Below are 24396 nucleotides of genomic sequence, written 5' to 3' on the forward strand. Positions count from 1 at the left end.
TTTTATGAGAGGATGAGAGGGGGCCCATGTGTGACAAGCCTGAAACAGCTCACAAGGAAACACAAGGAAAATACATTGGGGTGTCATTGCTTCTAAAAACAGCCTTCCTGCTTTTGATAGAGGTGCCTTTTTTATTTGTTTTGTGGTGGGGGTTTTTGGGGGGATTTTTTTTGGTTTTTTGAGTTGGGTTTTGTTTTTTGGGTTTTTTTTTTTTTTTTTTTTTTGTGGGTATTTTTGGTTTGTTTTGTTGTTGTTTTTTTGTTTTTTTGTTTTTTTTTTTGGTGTTTTTTTCTCTGGCTGCAACTTTGCTATTGAGTAAAGCGTAAGGTCATTCTTGAGTTACTTTTCTGGTGACTCACAGGGGCATAAGACTGAAGGCTTGGGCTGTGCTGCAAGTGTTCAAACTGCCCTGGCTCTGTGTTACTGGGATAGTGTTTAGGTGCTCAGGGGTTGGGGAATGATGACATTGATTATGGGAAAGCTGTCTGACTTTGGCTTTGCACTCTGCAAACAGCAGGCATTTCAAAACAACAGCCAGACCTTTTGTCCTGCACAAGAAGTCACATGTACATAGGTCAGGCTTGTAGCTGTGCAAGCTCAGCTGTAAGAACAGAATGAAACAATTGGAGAAATAGCAGGATTTAATTTGCAAAGTACTGGAGCCGCATAATGCTGTGGGAAAGAGTAATTGATTAAAAGTGTTAAAATAAGTCTGCCTTGCAGTTTCTAACCAGTGTTATTTGGGCTTCTGTAGTCTCTGCAAGATGGCCCAGACTCAGCCTGCTGCTGCAGGTCATTAACTCATTGGTTCACCCTTAGGGTCCTCCTAATAAATCTCTGTAGTATAAGGTGAAGCGTGGTCTTCTGTACAGAGAGTGGGCATATTTATCTTCTTACAGCCCCCTTCCCTATGCTGCAGTAAGGTTGAAAAACCCTGCTTCTGTCACAAACTCTGTTGAGTTTGTGTGTAGGGAGGAGGACATTTTTGAGCAGTCACTAGGAAATGACAGCTTTGAAGTTCCTTCCTGAGTCTGACTCCTAGACATATTTCGTTTGGAAGATCACAAAGGAGGATCTTTTAAAAGGGAAATGACTACATAAAGCCATCTTTAACACAGGATAGTGAGTTTAAGCAGTGATATTCATCTGTTGTTCTGCTAACTGTTAAGCACTTCTGCTCCTGGACTCACACCCCAGTCACTGGTTCCTGTGAATATGAATTACTGAATCAAGCTGGGGAGGTCAAAATATGTCTTATATTGAAGGTGTTGTAAAACTTTTATTAGCTTAGAAGAAGAAAACTTCAAGAGTTCTTGAGAGATGGCTTTGGAGACATGTGGAAACTGTTTCAGTTGCCTGCTGGTACCTCTTGCACTTTGGAGTATTGTTGTGAATGTCCTCCTATACTTTCCAAACGGGAAAGCTCTGCCTGCTGCCAGTTACCAGTTCCCCAACCATGAGTGGTATTTTGAAGGCATCTGTTTCTCAGGTGTGATGGTAAGTGCTCAGTGAATTTTTAATGAATTGCATTCTACTGCAAATAATATTGGATTACTCTTCAGTAATGTAATTGCTTTAAAAAAAGAGCATATGGATTTCTTCAACAAAAACCACTGCAGGCAGAAAACTCAATCAAACTGAAAAAAATAGTATACTGAATGACAAGTTATGTATATTATTAAGTGCAAATGATATCAAATTATATTGCAGGGTGTGTTGGGGTTTTTTTTCTGCTGTCCTTTTGTTTATATGTAATTTATGCTTGCATTATGGAGGCAAACACGATGTTAATTTAATCACCTGTGGAGGTTGAATTACAGCTCTTTTACCCAAATGAACTTGAAAGACAAATGAAAGTCCAGGTGAATGTAATCAAAAGTTTGCTTTACTGACTTTTTCTAGAGTGAATGTGTTGGTAAGGAAGGCAGTATTCTGATTTGTGCACCTGTGTCAGCAAGAAGGCGTTCAACTGATGTGTTTGTATCAATAAAATATCCTTCTTTTCACTGGTATTGATTCTTTTGTTTGTGACCTTGGTTTTATAGTTTCAGCTTCACTGGTGTGGCTGTGCCCAAGGTCATAGCACTTTACTGTGATGGTAGAGGCTGTACTCTTTGTCTTTCAAGTACAAGACACAAGTACACCAGCAGCCTACTAAAACCCCTCCAGTTCCGTGTATGCCTTGAGTAATTGTGCTGTCCCATGGATCAGCTTTAAAATATCAAGACAGCAGATGAGATGCAGTCCCTGCCTTTCAAAGGTGAAGGAGACTTTGGCTTAGTATCTGCAGTTATCTCACTGACCTTATGATGTTCTCTTACAGATCCTTCTTTTGGCAGTAATTCTAATAACACTGGAGTGTAGTGTATTCTATCGGTGCTGCCAGAGTGAGAGCTGTAACAAAACCTACAGGGTGAGCCTGTGTTTTATTTCTGTACATCACTTTAGCATTTGTTTCCAACGCCTTCCTGCTCCTGCTCCTGCACATCCTGCTGCCCTCTCCACTGCTCTGTTTTCACTTCCTTTCACAGAAGATTCTAAATTGGGTTGCAAGGTCACAGAAAGTGTATCTTCTTTCATCTGGAGCATAAACAGGATTAAAAAAATTAGACACATTAGACACATTTCCCCAAATCCTTGTAAAATAAAATAAGAACCTAGAACGAAGCACACCAGATAAATAGCTGCATCCCTTTGCCTGTATTATTTGGAAGTGTTGTATTTCAGAAATTACTCAATACACTCTGGGATGCAGACATATTTAATACACAGCTGCATTCCTCTTGTATTTTGGGAAACAACTTTACAAAAATGGAAGTTTAAAAACCCCACACAATTAATATATAACTTATAGTTGTAGAACTGTCTTAAACTCTGTCTTAATCTTTATTTTGTATGCGTATTCTTACTATTCTTTGCCTGCTATTTTTCTTCCTGAGTTTTGAAGACTGGGAAAATCAAATGTGAAATTCAGCCCCAAGGAAGTAGCTAGACAGACTGAATGATCATATTTGCTGTTGACACTATCCTCACAAGGTAATACTTCTCTCTCTCTCTTTACTTCAGAGTTTTATTTCTATTGTGCTAGCCCTGCTTGGAATTGCTTTCTCAGGATACAGTTGCATCATTTTTACCCTGCATTTGATTCAAGGCCCTTTCTGCAATTCATCAAGTGGATGGAATTATATTTTCAAAGACACTGCTGGGGGGTAAGAAACATTGGTGTAACTCTTCTGGAAGAAGTTGTTTACCAAATCAGTAGTCAGAAACATTCTTCTTACTTCAGTCTGGTGTTTCTCTAATAGGTACCTCACAGATTACCCTGCCTGGTCTAAGTGCACAGAACCTGCTAACATAGTGGAGTGGAATATAATTTTACTCTCGATTTTGATAGCACTCAGCGGACTGCAGTTGATCATCTGTATTCTCAAAGTAGCCGCTGAGTTGAAACGAACACTCTGTGGGACCTATTCTGTTTTTGTGCAGGTAACAGAACATCTGAGGTTTATTTATTCAGCATCTCCTTGTCACTGTAGCTTCAGCAATTTCTCTCAGTTGGAGACCTACCCTTTTGATTTATGCATTCTCTATGCTACAGCATATTTTTTCCAGAGAATATGTACTGATAATACATTTGTTTGTTTTGATTCATCCACTAATTTCTTGTGGTATACAGAGGCTGGTGGCTGCTCACTCTGACCTTTTAGACTAGGACTGAGAAGAAACAAAAGTGTTTAGGAAATTTACGTAGATGCCAAGTCCATTACTATTATGTCAGCAGAGGTTGCTGAACACCTTTGTTCTAACATTCAATTGACAGACATTCTTACTAATGTGTGGCTTTCACAGCAATGATGAGAAACATTAGCACTTTTTTTTTTACTTGCAGGCTGGAATTCTCTGAAAATGGCAAGGAAATTGTTGCTGCTTCTCCCCCATCCCCAGAAAAAGAGAAAAATGGCCTCTCCATAATCCATAGCAGTAGGTTTGAGTGCTACAAAGAAAAATGTTGCCCTCGTCTTAAATCTCTGTCCATCAAACTTCTGTGTTTTGGATGAAGTCTATTTGAACTGTCTGACATCTACATTCTTCTTCACCTGTCCTGTTGAGCCTGGCAGGGACACCTAATTTTTTTACCCTCCAATTTGTAGTGACAGTAGGGATATTTTACTATAATGGAACTGCTTTTGTATTGAAATTACCTTGTTGTTTTTTCTTAAGAGGATGCTGTAGAACTGCTTTTGTACTCCCTTGTCATTGCTTAGACCCTATGATTGTTTGTGGTTTCGAAAGGGCCTGGTTCAAAGCCACGATTCTGGATCTGACCATCAAGAGGGGCTAGTGCACTGAGTGAAGCCATGATTTCTAAATGAATGAATTTTAGTTACAGACAGACCATGATGGCAATCGTGGAAGGAGGTGGGCAGAGCCTACCCTCGTCCTTCCACCTTAGAAGTTTGTAACTGCAAAAAGCAATTACTGAAAAAAAGTCTATCAAGTCTTTTTGTGGTAAAAAGGGCACCTGGGCCTGATTGACTTATTGGACACACAGGTCTGAACTCAGCTCTACTAATTGGTACATTTCAATAGCTGCACTGGGTTTCTTTTCACTGTACATTTAGAGGGAATTTTTTTTTCTTTCAGTCAGGTATGCTTGGACTTGAGGGAACATGTGAGGGAACCTTGTGAGCACCCAGTGCTGGCTTATTAATATTCTTCCGAGTATCCTGACCTTGCTACAATGAAAGGCTAACATTCTTGACAATGATGATCCAATGAAAAAGAATAACCTGTTTTAAATTAGCAGCTAAAAGGTATTTTTACTGTCTCAGAGAATTATTTTTTCATTCTCAGTGAAAATTCAGGGATTCACAATGAAGTGGACAGCTGGCTCATTTGCAGTTGCATGGCCAGCATTTGACTGTATTTAGCATTCGTGGTTTTGGGGGTTTTTTAAAGTTTTTTCTTCTGAGCCCTAAGAGGAAAGAGAAATACGTACTTCAGACTTGCAATAATGCATGTATGCCTATTACATCAGAACTAGTGCAACTCAGGTACATTGTCATCAAATACTAAACACTGTTAGAAATGCAAACCATACAATAAGTGTCAGCTTTCGGTAAATTATTTAGAAAAAATTAGAATATATCAGTCATTTAGTTCTGTTTCAAGACAATGTTGAGTTTTTGCCTTCATATTCCTTTGTCAGATGGTTTTGAATAGCTGATTTCTTCCTGTAGGATTTCAAGAATGCATCTAAAATTTTAATTGCTTAGTTTCTTTTAAGTTGCAAGAAGTATAAAGTAATTAATAATATCTAAAAATGGGGCTAGTCTTTTGGGAGGTGGTTCAACCTGGCATGGATTGTCAGGGATGCATGATACAAAGGCATGATGATAAAATGAGGACTGTGTCATTGCACACTTGTTTTTCTTTAGACTTAAATATGTGACATATCATTTATCTTAAATTATAATCCTGCATTTTTATGGATTTGTGGATGTTGTTTGTGAACAGAAGGAAAAGAAAGAAAACTTAAAAAGCAACCTGTACTCCCACCAAACATCTCAGAGAATCTTGCTGATTTCTTGCCTACAAAATCTGGATCTGTCGTTATCATTTTTTGTGTGATTGTGCCTGGTGAATTTACATTTCCACTGTATCACAGATGTCTCTTAATTTTGGAGCTTAAATTAAATAAAGACACATGTAATATAGTTCTTGTTTGGCTTCCTGATCCCGCAACCCTTTTTACCCATAATCCAGAATCTGGCATCTCCATTACCATAACAAGCCTCAGCTGCAACTTGGTGGTTCTGCTTTTAAAGATGCAGTTTATTGATTTGAAATTGTTAAGAATACTAAAGGCTAACAGCGGGCTGTATTTCCAAATTTAACAGCCAGTTTCACACAGGCCTTTTGCGTGTAAGGCAAAGTTAACCTTGATCTAATCATTTAAGTCCTGATTCAAACCTAAGTATATTGTCTTTAAAAAGTGGTGCTATGAGCTGTCTCTGGTAGCAGAACCAAGATTTCCTGCAAAGGATTTTAATTAACTGGCTGGAAATCTAGACATAACCAATGGTCCTGATGGTGGTGCTTGAGGCAATGTGACTGTGCAGCTGCAGAACACAGACCTCACTCCCCAACAGGGAGAAGTGGCCCCCAGGGCCAGAACAAGGCTTGCACCAGGTTGGAATGTGGAGAAACCCCTCTTTGCGCAAGAGTCCCTGCACACAAAATGCTGAAATCCCCATGTAAAACACCCCAGGCACAGGAGGAGGAAAGCTGCGGATATGAGTTCATGAACTCCTGGCAGAGGGGAACCAGTGCTGAATCTGCAGTAGGAGTTCAAGCATTGTTTGTCCCCCACAGCCAGTGCGTTTTGCCAGAGTATCAGGATTCTGTGTCTGGGACAGTAATGGCATTCATTTAAAAGACTGCAGGTGGAAATCACAGCAGACATTCAGTTTTGTAGTAAAATACTGTGGAGCCCCACCCACACCTTTGCATTTTAGGGTATATTAATATCTGTGTAGGTAAAAGTGACTCTGGCAAAACTGCAGTTTCCTTATTGTTCCCATTATGAATAGAGGGGTTTTCCACATGGAGCAGCAGAGGATAAATGAAGCTGCACCAACTCTTTAAATGGTTTTAACTGCAGGGGTTTACAGGCAACCAGAGCAGCAGCATGGGCAGCAGGCAACAGACACACATCATTCAAATGCAAGGATTGTGAAATGGTGGGGGTTCGATTCAGCCTCTCTGTGTGATCTTATGAATGATATATATATATTTGATATGCATATCTTATGAATATGAATATATATGTGACATTTTGTCAGAATATTCCATTTGGGGGTTTATTTATTCTTTTCTTTCAAGGAAAATTTTGGAAGTAAAATATTTCCTTTATCTTTTCAATGCAATTTTGGGGATTTCAAAAACAGTCCGAGTATTTCAGCATCCTCAATATGAGAAATTAGGTACTATGGTTTAAAACAATTAAGGAGCATTAATGACACCAAACTGCATACCCATAATTTAACGAATTAAATAGGGTCTTTTTATTTAGGTCCTGAGAGAAGTTTCTGCTTTTCAGACACCTTCTGAAGATAATAGAGACTTCAGAAACTGAGGTACTTTTGAACTCCTTAAGAATAAGATGAGTGTGTTTAGGCATACAGATAATCTGAAAGTTTGGGGGAGGTGCGATTAAAAGCAGGAGTGGAAAATATTGTCAGAAGTTTTTGTTATATTTTTACATAAAAAAAACCATTCAGTTCTTTTGGAAATCAAGGAAGAGAAATTTAGAATATTTGGAGGTGTGAGGCAAAGTAAAGCATATACTTTTACCCTCAAATAAATGTGGAGATTTCAAGGGTATTGCTGGTGTTGTTTTGTCTCTTCCTCAATCAAATGGAAATCTGAACAAAAATATATCAAAAACCTACATACTCATGAACAACTGATTTATGAAGGAATGACTTTGAATTAAAGTATTTTAATAGGAGGTAAAAGCTTTCTCATTTTTACCTCACCTAATTTACAATTGGGGTATTTGCAACCCCAATAGGCTGATCTTTACACTGCTCTACTTATCTTGATCTGTGGCAAAGGAAAAAAATCCCTACAGAAATAATTTTGATCATGTGACATCAACCTGTGAAACTCCAGAATTTCATCATAGATTTGGGCAGATTTCAAAATCTCAGTTTTGGCTTTGTCATTTAGAGAGAAGTAGAATCTTTCATTTAATCCAGATGTGTAGAAATATGAAGAAATGAAATATTCTGACAGTGACTGATAGGAATAGTGATTAAAATTTGTGAATTATCTTATACCATAGTCCTGGTGAACAAGACTTAGATTTTTATGTCATTAAGGTAAAACTGCTATATTTTAGTTATATTCTGAATATTAGTCTTCTATCCAAAATAATCGTAATTTTTCTGCCCAGTATTAAAATAGCTGCAAAGGATATCCTGCTTATTACAGATAATTTTAAGTTGTCATACAATGGAAACTTGTAATTTTAGTTTAGAATGAGTATAATTGTGTCAGTGCTCAGAGCACAGATGACATTTTTAAAGAATTCCCAAGTCTGTAAATCCATTTAAATCTGCTTTCAATTCAGTGGCAAGATTTGCACTCTACAACAATCTGAATGCTATTTTGTGTGATTGTCGGTTGGCAGAAATAGAAAAAATTTCTTTGCTTTTCTGAACTGATGAAGTTACCAGAATCTTTTGTTTGCTCTTGACACACAGAGACATTGTGCAATTGTTTTTATTGTTTTCACAAAAGCAAACAGGAGCAGGGAGGGGGAGTTAAGGATATGGGGAGTAGCAGAGATAGGAGCATATAAAAGGAAATTGCATGTGTCCATCCTGTGTTTTTTATTTCACGTTTTCCTCAAGGTCCATGAATGCAAAATGAAGCTATTTCTCCTAATCTGCTTGCTGGTTTCTTGCTGTTGCCAGGCTGGGGCAGTGAACCGGGAGTACTACATTGGCATCAGAGAGACTGTCTGGAACTACGCACCGGGCAATGCCAATGCCATCTCTGGGCAGCTTTTTGCAGAAGAAGAGTAAGTAAAGCAGTGTTGAGTTCTATTTTACAACTTCATCTGGCTTAGTCACCAGGGCTGTACTGAAAACTTGGTGAAGGCAGTGAAATGAAGTCTTGGTGTCAGTGGATTTTCTGTTAAACATATATGGGAATTTTGATTTTTTTTTCCTGGCTTGCTTGAGAATTGCATTCCAATGCTGTGCTAATTCAAAGCCTTGGAATATGCAGTAGAGTGTGAACTTGTTGTAATGAAATATTTACTCAGTAGAGACTAGAATAAGACCCTGAATGTCTAATGGTGTTTAATTTTGAATGTCTAAGGTGCTAGTGCTGAAGAGATGGTTTTTGTTTTTAAATGCAGAACTGACAAATTTAAAAACAAATTATAAATTTGAAACTTTCCTACTGAGCACAGGTTTTCTTTTTAGTTATTCACTGTCGGCAGGGATGGTTTTCACTGGTGCAGAAGCACAGCTGGGTATTTCACCCGCAGTGGAGGAGCTGGGTTGCTCATTACGAGGCAAAGAGGGTCCTGTATAGAGTGAGAGCAGTGAGTAGGCTGAAGATTTGTAGGGTGAGGAGGGGGGAAGCATTCTGAGGTCTGAATAATCAATGAAGAAAATCCAGATATAAAAGGCATCAGAAAAATATTTCAGAGAGGAAAACTGTTCATTTCTTCTCTTTTTTCAGTGCCTTAAAAATTATATAGGACTATATCAAAGCAAAAACAATGATGAGAGAAATCAGAAATTAGGAAGTCAGAAATCTCAAAAATGCAGTTCTCATTTAATCTGTGGATGAGGGATTGCAAGATTTCCTGTGGTTTGTTTCCTTTAGTGAGAGCCTCAGCCATAACCTGCCGCTCAGTCAGGTGAGATGAAGCAGTTAGCTTTTCATTTTTCCCACTCACAAACTTTGCGAGCTGTAAGACACTGCCAGAGGTTCAGCAGGCTAGTAACTCTGCCTGGGGGTGGAAGCAGGCGTGCTGTCTGGGCATGGCAGAGCTGTGCTGCCATACAGCAAGCCACTGCTCCTCCCTGCACTTTCGCTGCTTTCCCCTGGTCTGTGCTGGCATGCTGCGTGCCACGTTAATTTCAGGTTCTCGGTGGTTGTATGCCTGCAATGGAGCCGTCCTTTGTATTGTACTTTTCAGTTTCAGCTGCTCTGATTCTCCTTCTCCACCTGGACGCTTTTTAAAGGTGTGCTTGTGTAGAGATTGGTGTTTATGGGGGCAGGGAAAAACAGTGCAGGAGGAATACTCTACAACTAAATGGCAGCTGTTTAAATGGTCCAAGAAGAGCCATACCATACATGTTCAATTTGGGTTGCAGCTCAAGAGCCTCATGTACTCAGAATTATAGTAACTGAGCCTTTTCTCTCCAAGTGGAGCTCCGGTCTGGCATTTTAATTGCACTTCTGACCTGCACTTGCCAAGGCACCTACAATTCCTTCCCCATGTGCTCAAACAATACTCCACCTTGTAGAAAGTAGAAAATGCTTTGCATTTTTGGGCAGTATTAACTTATTTCACCACAAGACTTGCATGTAGTTGTGCACAGTGCTGCAATTACCTCGTCTTTATTTGAGACTATTAATTAAAAACCACATGACAGATGCATTTATGTATTTTCTTTACAGGCAGGCTGAAGTCTTTCTGAAAAGAGGACCACACAGGATAGGAAACACTTACAAGAAGGCTATCTACATTCAGTATACTAATCATTTATATGATGTGATAGTTGAAAAACCTTCCTGGCTGGGTTTTTTAGGTCCTATAATTAAGGGAGAAGTTGGAGATTCCATTACTATTCACTTGAAAAACTTTGCTTCCAGAAACTACACACTGCATCCCCATGGTGTAAGATACACAAAAGAAAATGAAGGTAAGCTTGATTCCATTCTGGACCAGAATTTATCAAAAGTTAATCGTCCCTTTGAGTGTAAGTGGTATTCTTCTATCAGAGAGAAGACTGGTCACGTAAAAAGAGATTTAAATTAGGACACAATCAATTTAAAATAGGAGCCAAGTTTGAGAAATTTTCAAGAGTAAAATACAAAGCCAAAAGTGGAATTTGTGAAGGAGGCAATTTTAGATCAACATTTTACCTGAAATAAGAATATTTGTGTTTCAACCAAGATAAAGGTGTAAAGGTATATAAGAGATTGAGGTATGGAGGATATATAAAAATTTGATGCTGTGAGGAAGACATTGTTAACAATAATAATGTACTGCTCCAAATTCTTAACACTAAATTTATGTATATCGTATATAAGATACACAAGAATTTCTTAAAATGGGTAAACAGATACTGCTTAGTAATTTGTTTTCACTATAACTAGCATGTGACACACTCTGTCAGATCAAAACAGTGTATTATGTAGCAGTACATACACTTTTCAGAATTTTTTCTGTTGCTATCATTCCAGCAACACCTATATTCCTTCAGGGCATATCCAATGTTTTAGAACAGTTTCCAAGATTAATATTTAACAAATGTTTTACAAATATTTGAATTATTCTCTTTTTTACAGGAAGCACATATTCCTCTCCAAATAAATTAGGGACTAACTTTAATGGGCCATTAATTGAAGTACTCCTATGAACTTCAAAAGCCAATGAAAAGATTCCTAACGAGAAAGAAAACATCTACTCATCTGATTTAAAAGTTGTGGGGTTTTAACCTGTGTTCGGATGTTCAGTCCATTTTTACTGCAGCATGTAATCAACTTTCACATGGCAGGTGCCAACCTAACACCCCGTTGTGAGCGTGTTGTGCTAATGGTGACTGTGCGGAATTCTTCAGGTGCCTTTTATCCCGACACCACCAAAGATCTGCAAAAGCGAGATGATGCTGTCGAGCCGGGCGGGCAGTACACTTACACGTGGGATGTGACAGAGGATCAAGGTCCAGCTGAAGCAGATGCAGACTGCATAACCAGGGCTTACCACTCCCACATAGATGCTCCCAGAGATGTTGCCTCAGGGCTTGTTGGGCCTTTAATAATTTGCAGGAAAGGTAAACCATAAATAAATAAATGAGTAAATAAATACACATGCAAGGTGATTGGTAACTATTATTGATAAATATCAGTGAAATAATTTCCTGGAAGAGGAGAAGATTACAATTTATTTTGAAATAACTGATTTTGGTCTTCTCAATCAGCTGCCTTCAATAGTGTAGGAAGTAGTCTGATTTGGTGTATGAGAGTGAATATAATTTGCAGAATGCTTTGTTCACAAATCCATATGAGTGAGATGTGCTATGCTAGCAATGTGCAAGGAATTGTAAATACTAATCTAAGAAAGAGATTAACATGCAATATTTATTCTCAGTAATTTTATAGAATCTATCAAAAGGGATATTTTGTTTCTTAAGTGTGTCTATAAGTTTATGTATACAGTCATGCTCAAGGGAAGTGTCAAAACATGAAGTAAACAGGGTCCAGCCCTACTGAGACTAGAGTTAAAACTGACAAAAATATTAATGTTAGTTACCAAGATTTTGAATGTACCCTTTTGTTTTTCAGATACTATGAATAGGGACACTGATCAACACTTTGATGCTGAATTTATCCTTATGTTTTCTGTGGTGGATGAAAATCTCAGTTGGTACCTAGAGGACAATATCAGAACATACTGTTTTGAGCCTTCCAAAGTGGACAAAGATGATGAGGACTTCCAGGAAAGCAATAAAATGCACTGTGAGAGAACGTTATATCAATGTTGCTTGTCACTGATCTCGTGAAGTAATATTTTTCTGTCTTGTCTGTTTTAAAGATGAATTGTAGAATTTTTTTCTAAATCAGAAATATTTCTTAGAGGATTAAAACAGATTCTTTTAAATAAAAATTTTAAAATTTAAAAGTGATGGCAAGTATTGTACAATCAAATCTTTGGAGTTGTGATATAAAATTCTTAGGGCCATGAAGATCTTTGCCAGTGTAATTTTCCCAGGCAGTGTAAACAGAGTTGTGTTACTTTGTTCTGTTTCTTATTTCTGAGCTCTGTACTATAATTTCATAGTTTAGAAAAGCAGTTCTTACTGTTATTGTAAACAAATAAGATACCTCTGGCTCTGGCACATATTCCAGAATCATAGCTATGTAGAGGAAGCATGTGTCTGGTACTGGCAGTGATTTTCAAAAGTGTGGAGCTTGCTTTTGAAGCTCTTTCTATTTTGAAGAAGAGAGCAATGGTTGTATGATAACTGCATTTGAAGAAAACATCCTAAGGTCTGTGAAATTAACTGTAATAAATTATATTTATTTTAGCAATCAATGGATACATGTATGGATACCTCCCAAACCTCACAATGTGTGTGGAAGATAAGATAAAATGGCATCTTTTTGGCATGGGTAATGAAGCTGATATCCATTCAGCCTACTTTCATGGACAGACTTTAATAGAAAGGCATCATCGAGTTGACACCATCAGTCTCTTCCCAGCCACATTCGTTGATGCTGTCATGGTCCCGAGGAGCCCTGGGGAATGGCTGCTGAGCTGCCAAGTGAATGACCACATCGAAGGTACCGTACAAGTTTCAGTGATCAGAATTTTTTACCTTAAGAGTTTACTGAGTCACTTTTGCAGGGCTCTTGACCTGGTGATATGCCAGGCAATATTCTCCTCTAGGTAAAAAAAACTCTCAGAGTAATTGAAACGCCTACAAGTGCATTAGATGGGTTTGAGCCTGTATCCATGGGAATCAAGGGATTCTTTTCCCTAATGGACATCAGCAGCAGCTGGCAGCACTTAGCCCAACTGCATTTTTGCAGGCCTCGCTCTTGGACAAAAAACCAGCATGGTGTTTGTCCCCTGCTGGAGATAACTAACCACAATTTTCTGTTTGCCAACAGGAAAGTTGGGGCTCATTCCATCTTTGAAAAGGGGCACAGAACAGGCAGGCTAACTTGCCTGCTGACAAAGACATGTTCTGGAAAGTGCATTCATGAATAAGCAGAGATGTTCTTTTTGCTTCTCTGCATTGTCCTGTGTTTTCAGTTTTAATAGCCATATTAAATACTTAGAAGCTAATTCCAGGCTTTTGAATGATCTATATTCCTGTGAGCAAAGTGATTTATCACAGAAGCGGGAAAGAACACAGAACTGAAAATCATTCTCCAGGATTTGAAAAGTCCAAAATAAAAAGTGTGTAACCTACAGATTCAAAGACACAGAGGTTCCAAGCTTTATCAGATCAAGCAGTATCCTGATATGGCTGAGGCATTCTAGCCAAGACATAAGCCCTGAAAATTGGCCTGATTTGTAGCTGTAAAAGGGCTCTCTTCACTATATTATTTATGTCTCCAGCAATCAGATTTGCTAACTGCTTCCCTTAGGATGCAGACTTGGGAGTTCCACAAGTAAGTTGTTTATATTTAGATAGAGGACCTTGGCTGGATGGTTCATGGACAGCACCGTGTCCACTCTACCCCAATCCTCTTTGCCATGCCAGTGGCAGCTTTACAAGCAGAATGCCCTTTACCACGCCTGTCTGCCTGCTGTGGATGCCACGGCTGTGTTTCTATATCCTAGCTCAGCTGGCACACCTTCTTTTATAGCATTTATCTTCCATTTTGTGATTTACACATCCATCAGTGGTGGGGGAATTGTCCAGGGAACAGAAGAGCTGTTGGACGCAGGGAAAGAGAAAACAAAATGCAGTTCCTTCTGCCCAGGTTTCTCTACCTCTTTTTTTCCCAGGTGGTATGCAGGCCCTTTTTAAAGTAGAAGACTGTAAGAAATCCACACCAGGTCACAGTGAGAGTACAAAGATAAGACAGTACTTCCTTGCTGCTGAAGAGATCATCTGGAATTATGGCCCATCTGCAGTGAACCATTTTACAGGACAAGAATTAATTGTTGACAGGTAAATGCCTCTAATTAAAGAAGTTTCATTTTCCAAGAAGAATTTATTTAAGCATGCTAAATAAGGTAAGCATATGGCAGAACTGACTTTTAAGCATAATTGCTCATTGTCCTCATCTGTGCTTAAGTATTAGTGCTAGAATAAATATCAGACCAAATTAGGTCATTTGTTTTCCCTGTAATCTGACCTTAAATTTTGCTGCTATGTTAGTTGTTTCACTGTGATTAAGGTGAATTATTATGTCATATATAGGCTATGACTCCTTATTATTCAAGATGGTTGATTATCCTGAGTTAGGGAACAAAGCAGGAGATCATGACCATAGCCTTCGATGATGAAACTCATGCTAACAGCATCTCACGTAGAAAACAAATTGCAAGGGATAGCTTTGTCCTTTACACTGTGTTTACGTATTCATGACCTGGAGACATGGAATACATTGATTCCTCAAGTTTTTCATCTGCTTGCTCTTCCACAAGCAATGCGGCACAGTCCAATGTTTGAAAAGTTCTTGGAAAACACTGAAAGGTCCTTTCTGAAAGAGTAGAAGTGTTGAGTGAATCTTTTCACTTTTTATATAGATATTACATATTCTTGGTATTTTTATCTGCTCCTGTTTAATTTTTGTAACTTCTAATTAAAAGAAGAGTAAATTCAAGATTATGAAACGTTGACTAGAAATCATCGTTAATGAGTCTCTAAGCAGACTGGCTTTGTAAGGGCAGCTCAGCACAGTGGCTTTTTCTTAATGAGAAGTTAGTGAAGGATAATGGATTCCTGCACATCTTCTAAGTCACTGCATATAAGTGTGTGACCATACCACTGAAAAGAAACCCAAAAGACAAACTCAGCATGCCATAGCTCTGAAAACAGAATTGAGGTCTGACTGCTTTTTTGCAACTGAGCATTTTGAGTTGAAGTGCTTGCATCTTTTGCAATTTCTTTTACACAGTGAATCTCACATCTTTTTTGAACAAAGTGAGACAAGAATTGGTGGCTCCTACAAAAAAGCAATTTACAAAGAATATACAGATGGCTCTTTCACTGAACATAAAAAAAGGCTTGCAGAGGAAGCACACCTTGGACTCCTAGGTAAGAAAGTCTAAAATTTTTTTGTGTCAAAGATTTATGAGAGTGAACAGTCACTTCCACTGGTTAGTAAGCAGTGCTCCAGCCTCCAAGGAGAAGCCCTTAGCTCTCGCTGCCTCCGGCAGTCACTAGTGCCTGTGGTTTCCCCCAAGGTGTAAAGAAGCTCTTGACGCAACGCTGCCACGGTACCCAGCTTCCCTGCAGGAGCATGCCATGGTCTCCAAAGGTCAGGCTCTTAATTACAAGGCCAGGCTAGGCAGATCTAGTTCTATTGACAACCTTGCTGCTCCTGGCATGGGTTGGTGCTAATGTTTGTAAATCGCTTTCCAAAGGGATGGAACTGTCCTGAAAGTCACTGGGCCTCCAAGTGAACTGGAATTGGTTGCTGCTGGGCAGTTGTGTGATTCGGGCCACGTGCCAGGGACCTGGCCTGTGGCCACAGAGGCCCAGGGGCATTCCTCGTGCAAGGGTAAAAGGAGCCAGCCACTGCATGCCATAAATTCAGGGTGACCATTTGATAGAACTATCCCATAATCAGACCGTGTACACTTTTCCAGGACCTGTGATCAGGGCTGAAGTGGGCGAGCGCATCAGGGTGACCTTCCGGAACAAGGCCAGGCGCCCGTTCAGCATCCAGCCGCACGGCGTGCGCGTCCGCAGGAGCGGGGCCGGGGCGCGCTTCGGCAGCGGTGAGCGCTCGCTGGGCACCTGCCCCGGGCTGCAGGTGAGAAATGAAAGGATGTGCACTCACATCATTCCCAACCCTCATTTCTGCAATAGGTACTGAATCGCCAGCCTCTCATGTGAGTCCCGGCGCCACATTTACGTATGAATGGGATGTGCCAGAAGATGTGGGTCCCACAGACCAAGACCCAGACTGCTTAACCTGGCTTTATTACTCAGCTGTGGATGCAGTCAGAGACACCAGCTCTGGCCTTGTGGGGCCTCTCCTAGTGTGCAGGAAAGGAGCTCTGCTTTCTTCTGGGAAACAGGTCAGTCAAAGAAGAAAAATGGAAACATTTGCATTGCCACAGCTGAATCTGCTTTCTCTTCTCAGACTGCACCACCTCCTCTCCACATTACAGTTTCACCGATGTCCTAAGGGGAATAAACAACATGAAGAAAGTAGGATTGGTTTTCAATATGGCTCCAGATAGACAGTCACTGCTATGTGAAAACACCACTGTCATGAGCTGCTACTGGCATTCAAGTCTCAGATAGGATGAGAATCTCTAGGAAAATGTAGAGATTTTAAAGCTCAAATACAAACTCAGTTCCAGAGGTGGTCGTTGCTGATAGAATGAACATTAGCAGTAGATACTTAGTTACCAGATACAGCAATTACAGAGCTTTGAGATTATCAGAATGCAGTATCAATGTATGCATTTACTCTATTTTGTGACTTGTACTCATAAAATATTACAACATAGGAGGTTTCCCCCTGACATTTTCTGTTCATTCATTTCTACTTTCCCTTCTACTATTTCTTCCCAACAGAAACACGTGAACATGGAGTTTTTTCTACTTGCCGCAGTATTTGATGAGAATCTGAGCTGGTATTTGGATGATAATATTTTGATGTTTACACTAAGTCCTGATAAAATTGACAAAGATGATGAAGACTTCCAAGAGTCTAACAAAATGCACTGTAAGAAAACTATAAGTTAGTGAAATATTAATTTCTGCAATAAGGTTTTTACTTTAATGGTTTCATGTTTGAGGCAGGAAAGCTGTATAGCGCAGACACCTTTCATTCCTTTCCAGTGGGAAAAAAACCCAAACATTTCAGTGCAATTCAGTTTCAACCAAATGTGGTAGTTTAAAGTACAATGCCAGCTGTTCAAAGTGTTGCATGACAGTTGAGGATTTAGCATGGTTATGTACCACTTTGAGCAGATAGAAAGAAGAATTGGGTCTTCAGCCTGTATGCAACGCTATGAGTGCAACCAGTCAGCAAGACAAGACTGACTTCTGCTTTGCAGATGGTGTAGTTGAAAGGAGGTTTTTCACAGAGTTTCAGTGAAATTGAGGCTGGATGGGACCTCTGGAGATCACCTGGTCCAACATCCTGCTCAAGTAGGGCCACCCAGAGCCACTTGCCCAAGACCATGTCCTGATGACTTTTGGATACCTTCAAGGATGGAGACTCCACCATCTCTCTGGGCAGCCTCTGCCAGTGCTTGGTCAGCCTCACAGCGTTTCCTGATCTTTGGAGGGAATCTCCTGTGTGTCATTTGGTGTCTGTTAGTGTCAGCAGGGCTTCTGTCCCTATCGCTGGGTGCCACTGGGAAGAGCCTGGCCATCCTCTTGGCGCTCTCCCTGAAGGTGTTTGTACAGGTGGGTGAGATCCCCCAAGCTGCCCCTTCTTCAGGCTGAAGGGTCATCACAGCTCCCTCAGCCTTTCCCTGTAGGAAGAGATGGCTCCTTGTCTCTCCATCATCCTTGTGGCCCTTTGTTGACCTCTGTCCAGTGTGTTCATGTCTTCCGAACCGGGGAGCCCAGCACTCAGCACAGCCCTGCAGGTGTGGCCTCAGCAGTGCTGAGCAGAGGGCAGGGATCCCTTCCCTCCAAAGCCAGCTAGACTTTGCCTCAGGATGGCTCTTTGCTTCTTTAATAGGGCAGAACTGAGTTTCACACTGATCGTGTTTTAGTACTGCAGAAATGTTTTTCAAGCTCCATGGGAAAGAGACATTTTTACCCTCAGGCCCTAACTCTGCTAGTAAGACCTAATCTTTAAACATATTTGTTTTATGCATTTTGAAAAAAATTCCCCTCAGGCCATTCCTGTTTACAGACTCTTGGTGCTGAGCATTCAGTAGTACCTGAGAAGCCCAGGATTTGAAAGTTTTGCAAAGGGCTGTCTAGAAAGGGTTAGTAACTCAAATGAAAAAACCCCTCTGATTGCCTCCACTCTACACCTGCAGGGTGTTGCAGGGTATAAAACAGGATCTTTTATGCATCCTGTATACATGACAAGTAGAAAGCAGGGAAATTTCCAGTTGGCCAAGGTAGTGATATGTGCTGTGGACATTGAAAAGGGAAACTGTTGAAAATTAAACACTGGGGTTTAAAAGTTGTTTTGCTTGAATTGATTCTTTAGTTTTGTTGATGTGATAAAAGTCTTTTATCATTGATATTTCAGTCAGTCTAAGGCATGACATTACATCTGAAGTGTTTATTAGTTAATCTCTATTGCAGAATTAAGTAGTATATTAATCAAGGTGGCTTTTGCTTTCTCAAATCTTCTATAGCCATTAATGGTTATATGTATGGAAATCAGCCTGGTCTGGAGATGTGTAAAGGAAGTGTTGTTTCCTGGCATTTGATGGGCTTGGGTTCAGAAGTTGATGTCCATGGGATATACTTCTCAGAAAACACATTTGTAACTAAAGGAACAAGAAGGGATACAGCAAATCTGTTTCCACATACAGTTCTTACAGCTATTATGAAGCCTGATTCTGAAGGTAAATGTCTTATTTAAAAATCCTGTTACTAATGCAGAAACTGTTACTTATGAATGCTTTGTGCATAGAGACAAGCTTTAAGTAGGTGGTATATTGATCCTGGTGCTAAAACTATGCACAGTTGTGTTTGAAGGGCAGCAAACTGTAAGGACTTATGTTCTTAATGCTAAATCCTTGATTTTCCTAGCTCCTCTGTATGCTGAATTTTATTACTACAAGTAGCCATGCTGCACAAAGATTTTGGACATTACTTATATGAGATAATTATATTAAGATATTGCTTATATGAGCAATAATCTGTGTCTCGGTCTCCTCAAGTCTTTGTTTCATTTATGACCCCTAGGAGTTTTTGAGGTGTCCTGCCTGACAGCAGACCACTACACTGGGGGCATGAAACAGAAATACAAAGTGAAAAAATGCCACCGGTGGAATGTAGATTTATCTATGTATTTGCATGAAAAGATTTACTACATTGCTGCAGTGGAAGTTGAATGGGACTATTCTCCTAACAGGACATGGGAATTCGAGCGGCATCAATACCATGAGGAAAGGTACTTCAGAATATACACGGGGAAAAAAATGCAAAACAAAAGTGAAGGAGCAACTCACTTCTCCTCTGAAACTTTTCCTCTTCCAAACATTTCTAGACACACTTTCTTTTCACAAACATATTTTGGGTTCACTCGAATTTCTCCTTCCCCAGTGCTGCCATGTAACTGAGCCAGACAGCATAATGCTTGAGAAATCACACAGATCTTCTGTGGGACAGGTGTAGATTTTAATGGATCCTGGATAATGCATGTGCATTTGTTATTTACTGATGTTGGTAGTCCTTGACGTGGAAAGCTTAAAATGTTCATTGTCATTTTATCTATGATGACTATGTCCTGATAAACAAGGTCTTTGTCTCATGTTTATTTGTAGTCTGAGTAAGGTTCTTTGACCCCTCTCAATTTCATGAGCTTACACAAGATACATTCATGAATGAATTCACTGATCATGAAGCTTGTTGTCTTGGTGTTTTATTTCCAGTATTTGAATCTCAGTGAGAGAGAACTGATTGGATAAACTAATTCATGCCAATTAGCAGAAAAGGCTAAACAAGAATGATGAATTTCCGTGTTCTACCTGAATAACTTGAGTAGCAGATTATAACTGTATTTTGCTATTAACTTAATTGTATTTTCTTCTTTTTTCCTCAGTTTGATAGTACATATTTTGCCCTGTATACCAGTGGACTCTGACATAATTCTAAGCCCAAGTAATATGGACTATGCTGTTACCAGACTTTCCCCCCCCATATTGTGTCCACTCCCCATGCAGTTCAGGTTTACAAGTTTTAGGCTTCATTTCAGACGTACACTGAAGTTGCCAAAGGCTCTGTTTTTCAGTGTGCAAGTTGCTGTGTGTCTTCATGCAATTTGTGGCATTTGCCAGGCCAAGCACTCAGCATTTTTTCAAGTACCATAGACTTGATCTATTTATAGTGGGATTTTTAACCTTCTAAAGGGGAACCTCCCAGCTTAACAAGAATGTTTTCATGTTGAAGATACTTGAAGTTTATGAGATTACTCTTTCAGTTTATGAGATTACTATTTCTTTTGAGCCAGATTCTTGCTTGATAGTTAATTGACATACCTGCAAAAGATGGTCTAAAATACATGAAGGAATGCATTTCTTTCTTCTTTTGGCAGCCCTGGCAATCCATTTTTAAATAAAGATGACAAATTCATTGGCTCAAAGTACAAAAAGGTAGTATATCGTGAGTACACTGATCAGACATTCAGTACTCCCAAAAACAGAGCAAAGGAGCAGCAGCACCTGGAAATTCAAGGTAAAGTCATCATGTTCAGTTTTGAAAATGCAAAAAATGCAGTCACACAAATCAAAAGATACTATTTGAATAATATTGAGTGCAGTTCTACCCACAAAAAATTGCCTCAATCTAAATGGAAAACCTACTTGGAACTGCTACTTTTACTGCAGTGCTTTCCCTGCAAAATAGGATTGCTTGCTCTACAAGGAAAAAAAACCCTTTTGGTTTGCTGTTTGGTCAGAGATTCTAAGTCAGCATAAAACTGGGAAGCAACATCCAAACTGACTTCAGGTACACAGTAAGTGTTCAGAACTTGAGATGTAGAGGCCTAAATTTAACATCTCAAGTTGGCATGTCATAATGAACATTTTCTTTATACAGTTTTCATCTGACTTATAAGTCAATGTTGTGAATTGGAACACAACAAACTGGCTGTCTGTTCTGATGTTTTGTAAAACCAAGTTAATCTTTCTTTTCAATCCAACAGGGCCACTGCTTGTGTCAAACACTGGAGATAAAATTATAATATTTTTTAAAAACTTAGCATCAAGACCTTATTCTATCCATGCCCATGGAGTGAAAACAGACAGTTCTGTTGTTGCTGTGACTAACCCAGGTATCAAACCACCCTTTTTTATTTCCAGCAGGTAACATCAAGACTTCTGGTAAGCTTTAGCAAGCTTCCAGAAGCAGGATAAACATAATTTTTGTTCGTCTTGCCTCAAGTTCTTAAATTTTTGATGCTAATTGTGACAAATATTTCTATAGTTCAAATGCCCCTCATAATTATTTCTGTGTGTCTTAGCCCTTGACTGATCAGTAATTTTTTGATACAAAAAAAGGCTGCACCTTTCATGAAAGCAAACAGGTTTGGCTCCATAGGGAAATCATAGCTTATGCCATTACTTCTCAATTTCCTCTGTGATCTTTACAAAATATTCAACCGACGGTTAAGTATGGTGAACAGGACAGTGCAGACACACTCACACACACAAAACCATTGTCAGGAAGAATCATGGATCTGCAGAAGGGGCCATCAGCTAGCCAGCGCAGTAAATGGAGGGAAGGGGAACTTCAAGACAAATATAATAAACTGTAAATGGAAATAACATCTGCTTCATGATGACCACCTGGGTCAGCACATTGAAAACTTCAAAAATTAATTGATACTTATTTAATTCAGGTGATACAACAATGTATGTTTGGAAAATCCCGGAGAGATCTAGTCCTGGGAGAGGAGATTCACACTGTATTGCGTGGCCATACCATTCAACAGTGGACATCGTTAAGGTATATTATTGATATCAGTTTTGTTTGTGTCTCCAACATAGATATAGTCAACGTAGATGAGTTTGAAAACTTTTCTGCTTTCTCTGCTAAGGTATTTCCCCTATTACCATACCTTTGAATTTATATGCTTCTTGAAGGCAAGTTGAAAGAACATCAGGGCAGAAATTCAATGCTACAGACATTCATGGTTTTCTTCCTGGTTGTTCTGCTGTTAGTGTAGATCATCTCACATTCCCTTCTTAAAGCTAACACTTCATAGCTTGCTCAATATCTATCAGTCATCTGGGGGAAAACTGAAATGCAACTATGAAACACAACTCTGCCATTTTTTACCAAACATGAATTAGCTTAACATAGTATTTTTAATGGAAATGAATGTATTCTTGCCGTTGTCTCAATAAATACAAACAGTGTCAACAAGTATATTTTGAATGGAAATCAAGCTCAAAATTATAAAAATAGTTTGATAAAAGACCAGTAAATTAATATGGAAGAAATGTTTATAACAAGAGATGAAAATAGTCTTCATTGAACTTGATTTCTGCGTAACATGTAACAGTGGAGAAATAACTTTCTTTGACATTGGCTTCTTTTCTTCCCAGATACTGATAGCTGTGAAGATAGTAAAAGGATTCCTGCATGTCATGGAAAGTACTTCTGTTTAGTTATATCTTCCAGTTATGTGGGTTTTCATTTGTCATTTCAGGACACTTATAGTGGATTACTAGGCACACTCATTGTGTGTCACAGACATTACCTGCCATCATTCCATACTAAAAAGAAAGTTCAGTTTGCTCTTCTCTTTATGGTTTTTGATGAAAATGAGTCATGGTACTTGGATGAAAACATTAAAATGTATTCTACCAACCCACACCTTGTTGACAAAGAGGATGAGAGATTCCTTGAAAGTAATAAAATGCATGGTATGTTTCCCAATTTAGTTCATATAGCTCTGCAAATTCTACAAAATTATGTATTTGAAAGTGTATGTATATAAATTCAACTTTCTCAGTCCCTTGAATTTCCAGTTCCAGGACAGAAGGCCTGAAAAACTTCACTCAAACTTTTTTTGAAAACACTGCTAATGCCAGTGAATGACTTTTTTTTCACAAGTTAAAAAAACCCTTACCAACAACAAAATGCCCTGGTATATTATTATGGTGAAGTTTTAGTAGAGAAAGAATAAAAATGAAATTTTAAGTTCTGATTTGATGTCAGCAAACAATTGCTCTGGATATGTTGGAAAGTCTACGTGAATCCTGAAAGCATGTCTTTGTAAAGCTTACTCTTCTACAAAGATTGACAGGAACTGCAGATCTTTAAATAAAGACCTGCAATTCCCACAGCTCTTTAAAAACTGCAACATTAGCAATGATGTACAGCAAAGACATTTTCTTTATTACGTCTTTCTTTCTGGTTTAATGGGGAACATAAACACAACCATTCATCATGTACCCTCCAAAGCCATTACTTTTATTTGGCATTGGCTTTTAAATCTTTCAATCTGTATTATATTAGAGATAACAATACATGATACACAAAATCTTATTTGTTTTCTCTGTCTTACTTTCCTTCTTTTTAGCCATTAATGGAAAGGTGTTTGGAAATTTGCACGGCCTGACCATGCGTGTTGGAGATGATGTCAGCTGGTATCTGATGGGAATGGGCAATGAGATAGACATTCACACAGTACACTTCCACGGCCACAGCTTTGACTACAAGGTATCAGGTCTTTTTCTTGCTGTGTTAAGAATGAGAAGTAAGTCAAATATCAGGGACTGTTATCTGTGGTGAAAAGTCATCTTGCAATATTAAGCAGGGCTTGTACTTTGGCCGTAAGGGTTTTATGCCTCAAACCTGTATTTGATCAACATACAGGAGCCAGAGAATATCTGCCAGCAGCATTCGCTCACTGGTAACCTCAGAAATTATTTCAGTAAGATAGCTGTGAATTTTTCATGGCTGTGGTAAGACAAAAGCTATAGTTTTCCTTCATTTCCACTTAGTTGCTAGTTTATTAAACTTTGGAGCATGAAGTGGATGTACAAAGTGATGTTTCAGCAGAAATGATACACAGAACGTGTGCTTAACACAGTTTAACTGTCGCTTCTTTTTGTCTTGAAGCAAACAGGGGTTTACCGGGCCGATGTCTTTGATCTGTTCCCTGGGACATCTCAAACTGTGGAAATGACCCCAGAGAACCCTGGAACCTGGCTGTTGCACTGTCATGTTACCGACCACATCCACGCAGGCATGGAAGCGACCTACACCGTGCTCCCAAAGGAAGGTAAGAGGC

General features: G+C 39.2%; 2 protein-coding genes across 3 annotated transcripts in view; both read left to right on the forward strand.

Moving 5' to 3' along the window:
* On the forward strand, positions 1 to 8550 carry TM4SF18 (transmembrane 4 L six family member 18). 2 transcript variants are annotated; one of them, XR_010029255.1, is made up of 7 exons: positions 1089 to 1497; positions 2324 to 2413; positions 3067 to 3209; positions 3306 to 3486; positions 3890 to 3981; positions 7076 to 7139; positions 8484 to 8550. XR_010029255.1 is itself a non-coding variant. In XM_063167519.1 (6 exons), the coding sequence occupies exons 2-6, from the start codon at positions 1321 to 1323 to the stop codon at positions 3902 to 3904; spliced, it is 606 nt and encodes a 201-aa protein (XP_063023589.1). In that variant the 5' UTR covers positions 1 to 122; positions 1287 to 1320; the 3' UTR covers positions 3905 to 5717. The 2 variants fall into 2 exon arrangements, 1 of the variants encoding a protein (XP_063023589.1); XM_063167519.1 differs by lacking the exons at positions 7076 to 7139; positions 8484 to 8550 and adding an exon at positions 1 to 122 and having other exon boundaries at positions 1287 to 1497; positions 3890 to 5717.
* The window catches only part of CP (ceruloplasmin), a 17587-nt gene continuing 1506 nt past the window's right edge, over positions 8316 to 24396 (forward strand). Inside the window, exons 1-18 of the mRNA XM_063167516.1 lie at positions 8316 to 8590; positions 10210 to 10454; positions 11376 to 11588; positions 12100 to 12273; positions 12844 to 13098; positions 14276 to 14441; positions 15394 to 15533; positions 16088 to 16219; positions 16311 to 16522; positions 17028 to 17178; positions 18782 to 18994; positions 19338 to 19545; positions 20689 to 20828; positions 21298 to 21426; positions 21994 to 22100; positions 22807 to 23023; positions 23683 to 23822; positions 24225 to 24387. Of these exons, the coding sequence (XP_063023586.1) occupies positions 8436 to 8590; positions 10210 to 10454; positions 11376 to 11588; positions 12100 to 12273; positions 12844 to 13098; positions 14276 to 14441; positions 15394 to 15533; positions 16088 to 16219; positions 16311 to 16522; positions 17028 to 17178; positions 18782 to 18994; positions 19338 to 19545; positions 20689 to 20828; positions 21298 to 21426; positions 21994 to 22100; positions 22807 to 23023; positions 23683 to 23822; positions 24225 to 24387 (3160 nt within the window). The 5' untranslated portion in view covers positions 8316 to 8435. The remainder of the gene's footprint in view (positions 8591 to 10209; positions 10455 to 11375; positions 11589 to 12099; positions 12274 to 12843; positions 13099 to 14275; positions 14442 to 15393; positions 15534 to 16087; positions 16220 to 16310; positions 16523 to 17027; positions 17179 to 18781; positions 18995 to 19337; positions 19546 to 20688; positions 20829 to 21297; positions 21427 to 21993; positions 22101 to 22806; positions 23024 to 23682; positions 23823 to 24224; positions 24388 to 24396) is intronic.

The sequence above is a fragment of the Melospiza melodia genome, chromosome 12 (genome assembly GCF_035770615.1).
Source record: "Melospiza melodia melodia isolate bMelMel2 chromosome 12, bMelMel2.pri, whole genome shotgun sequence".
Lineage (NCBI taxonomy): Eukaryota > Metazoa > Chordata > Aves > Passeriformes > Passerellidae > Melospiza > Melospiza melodia.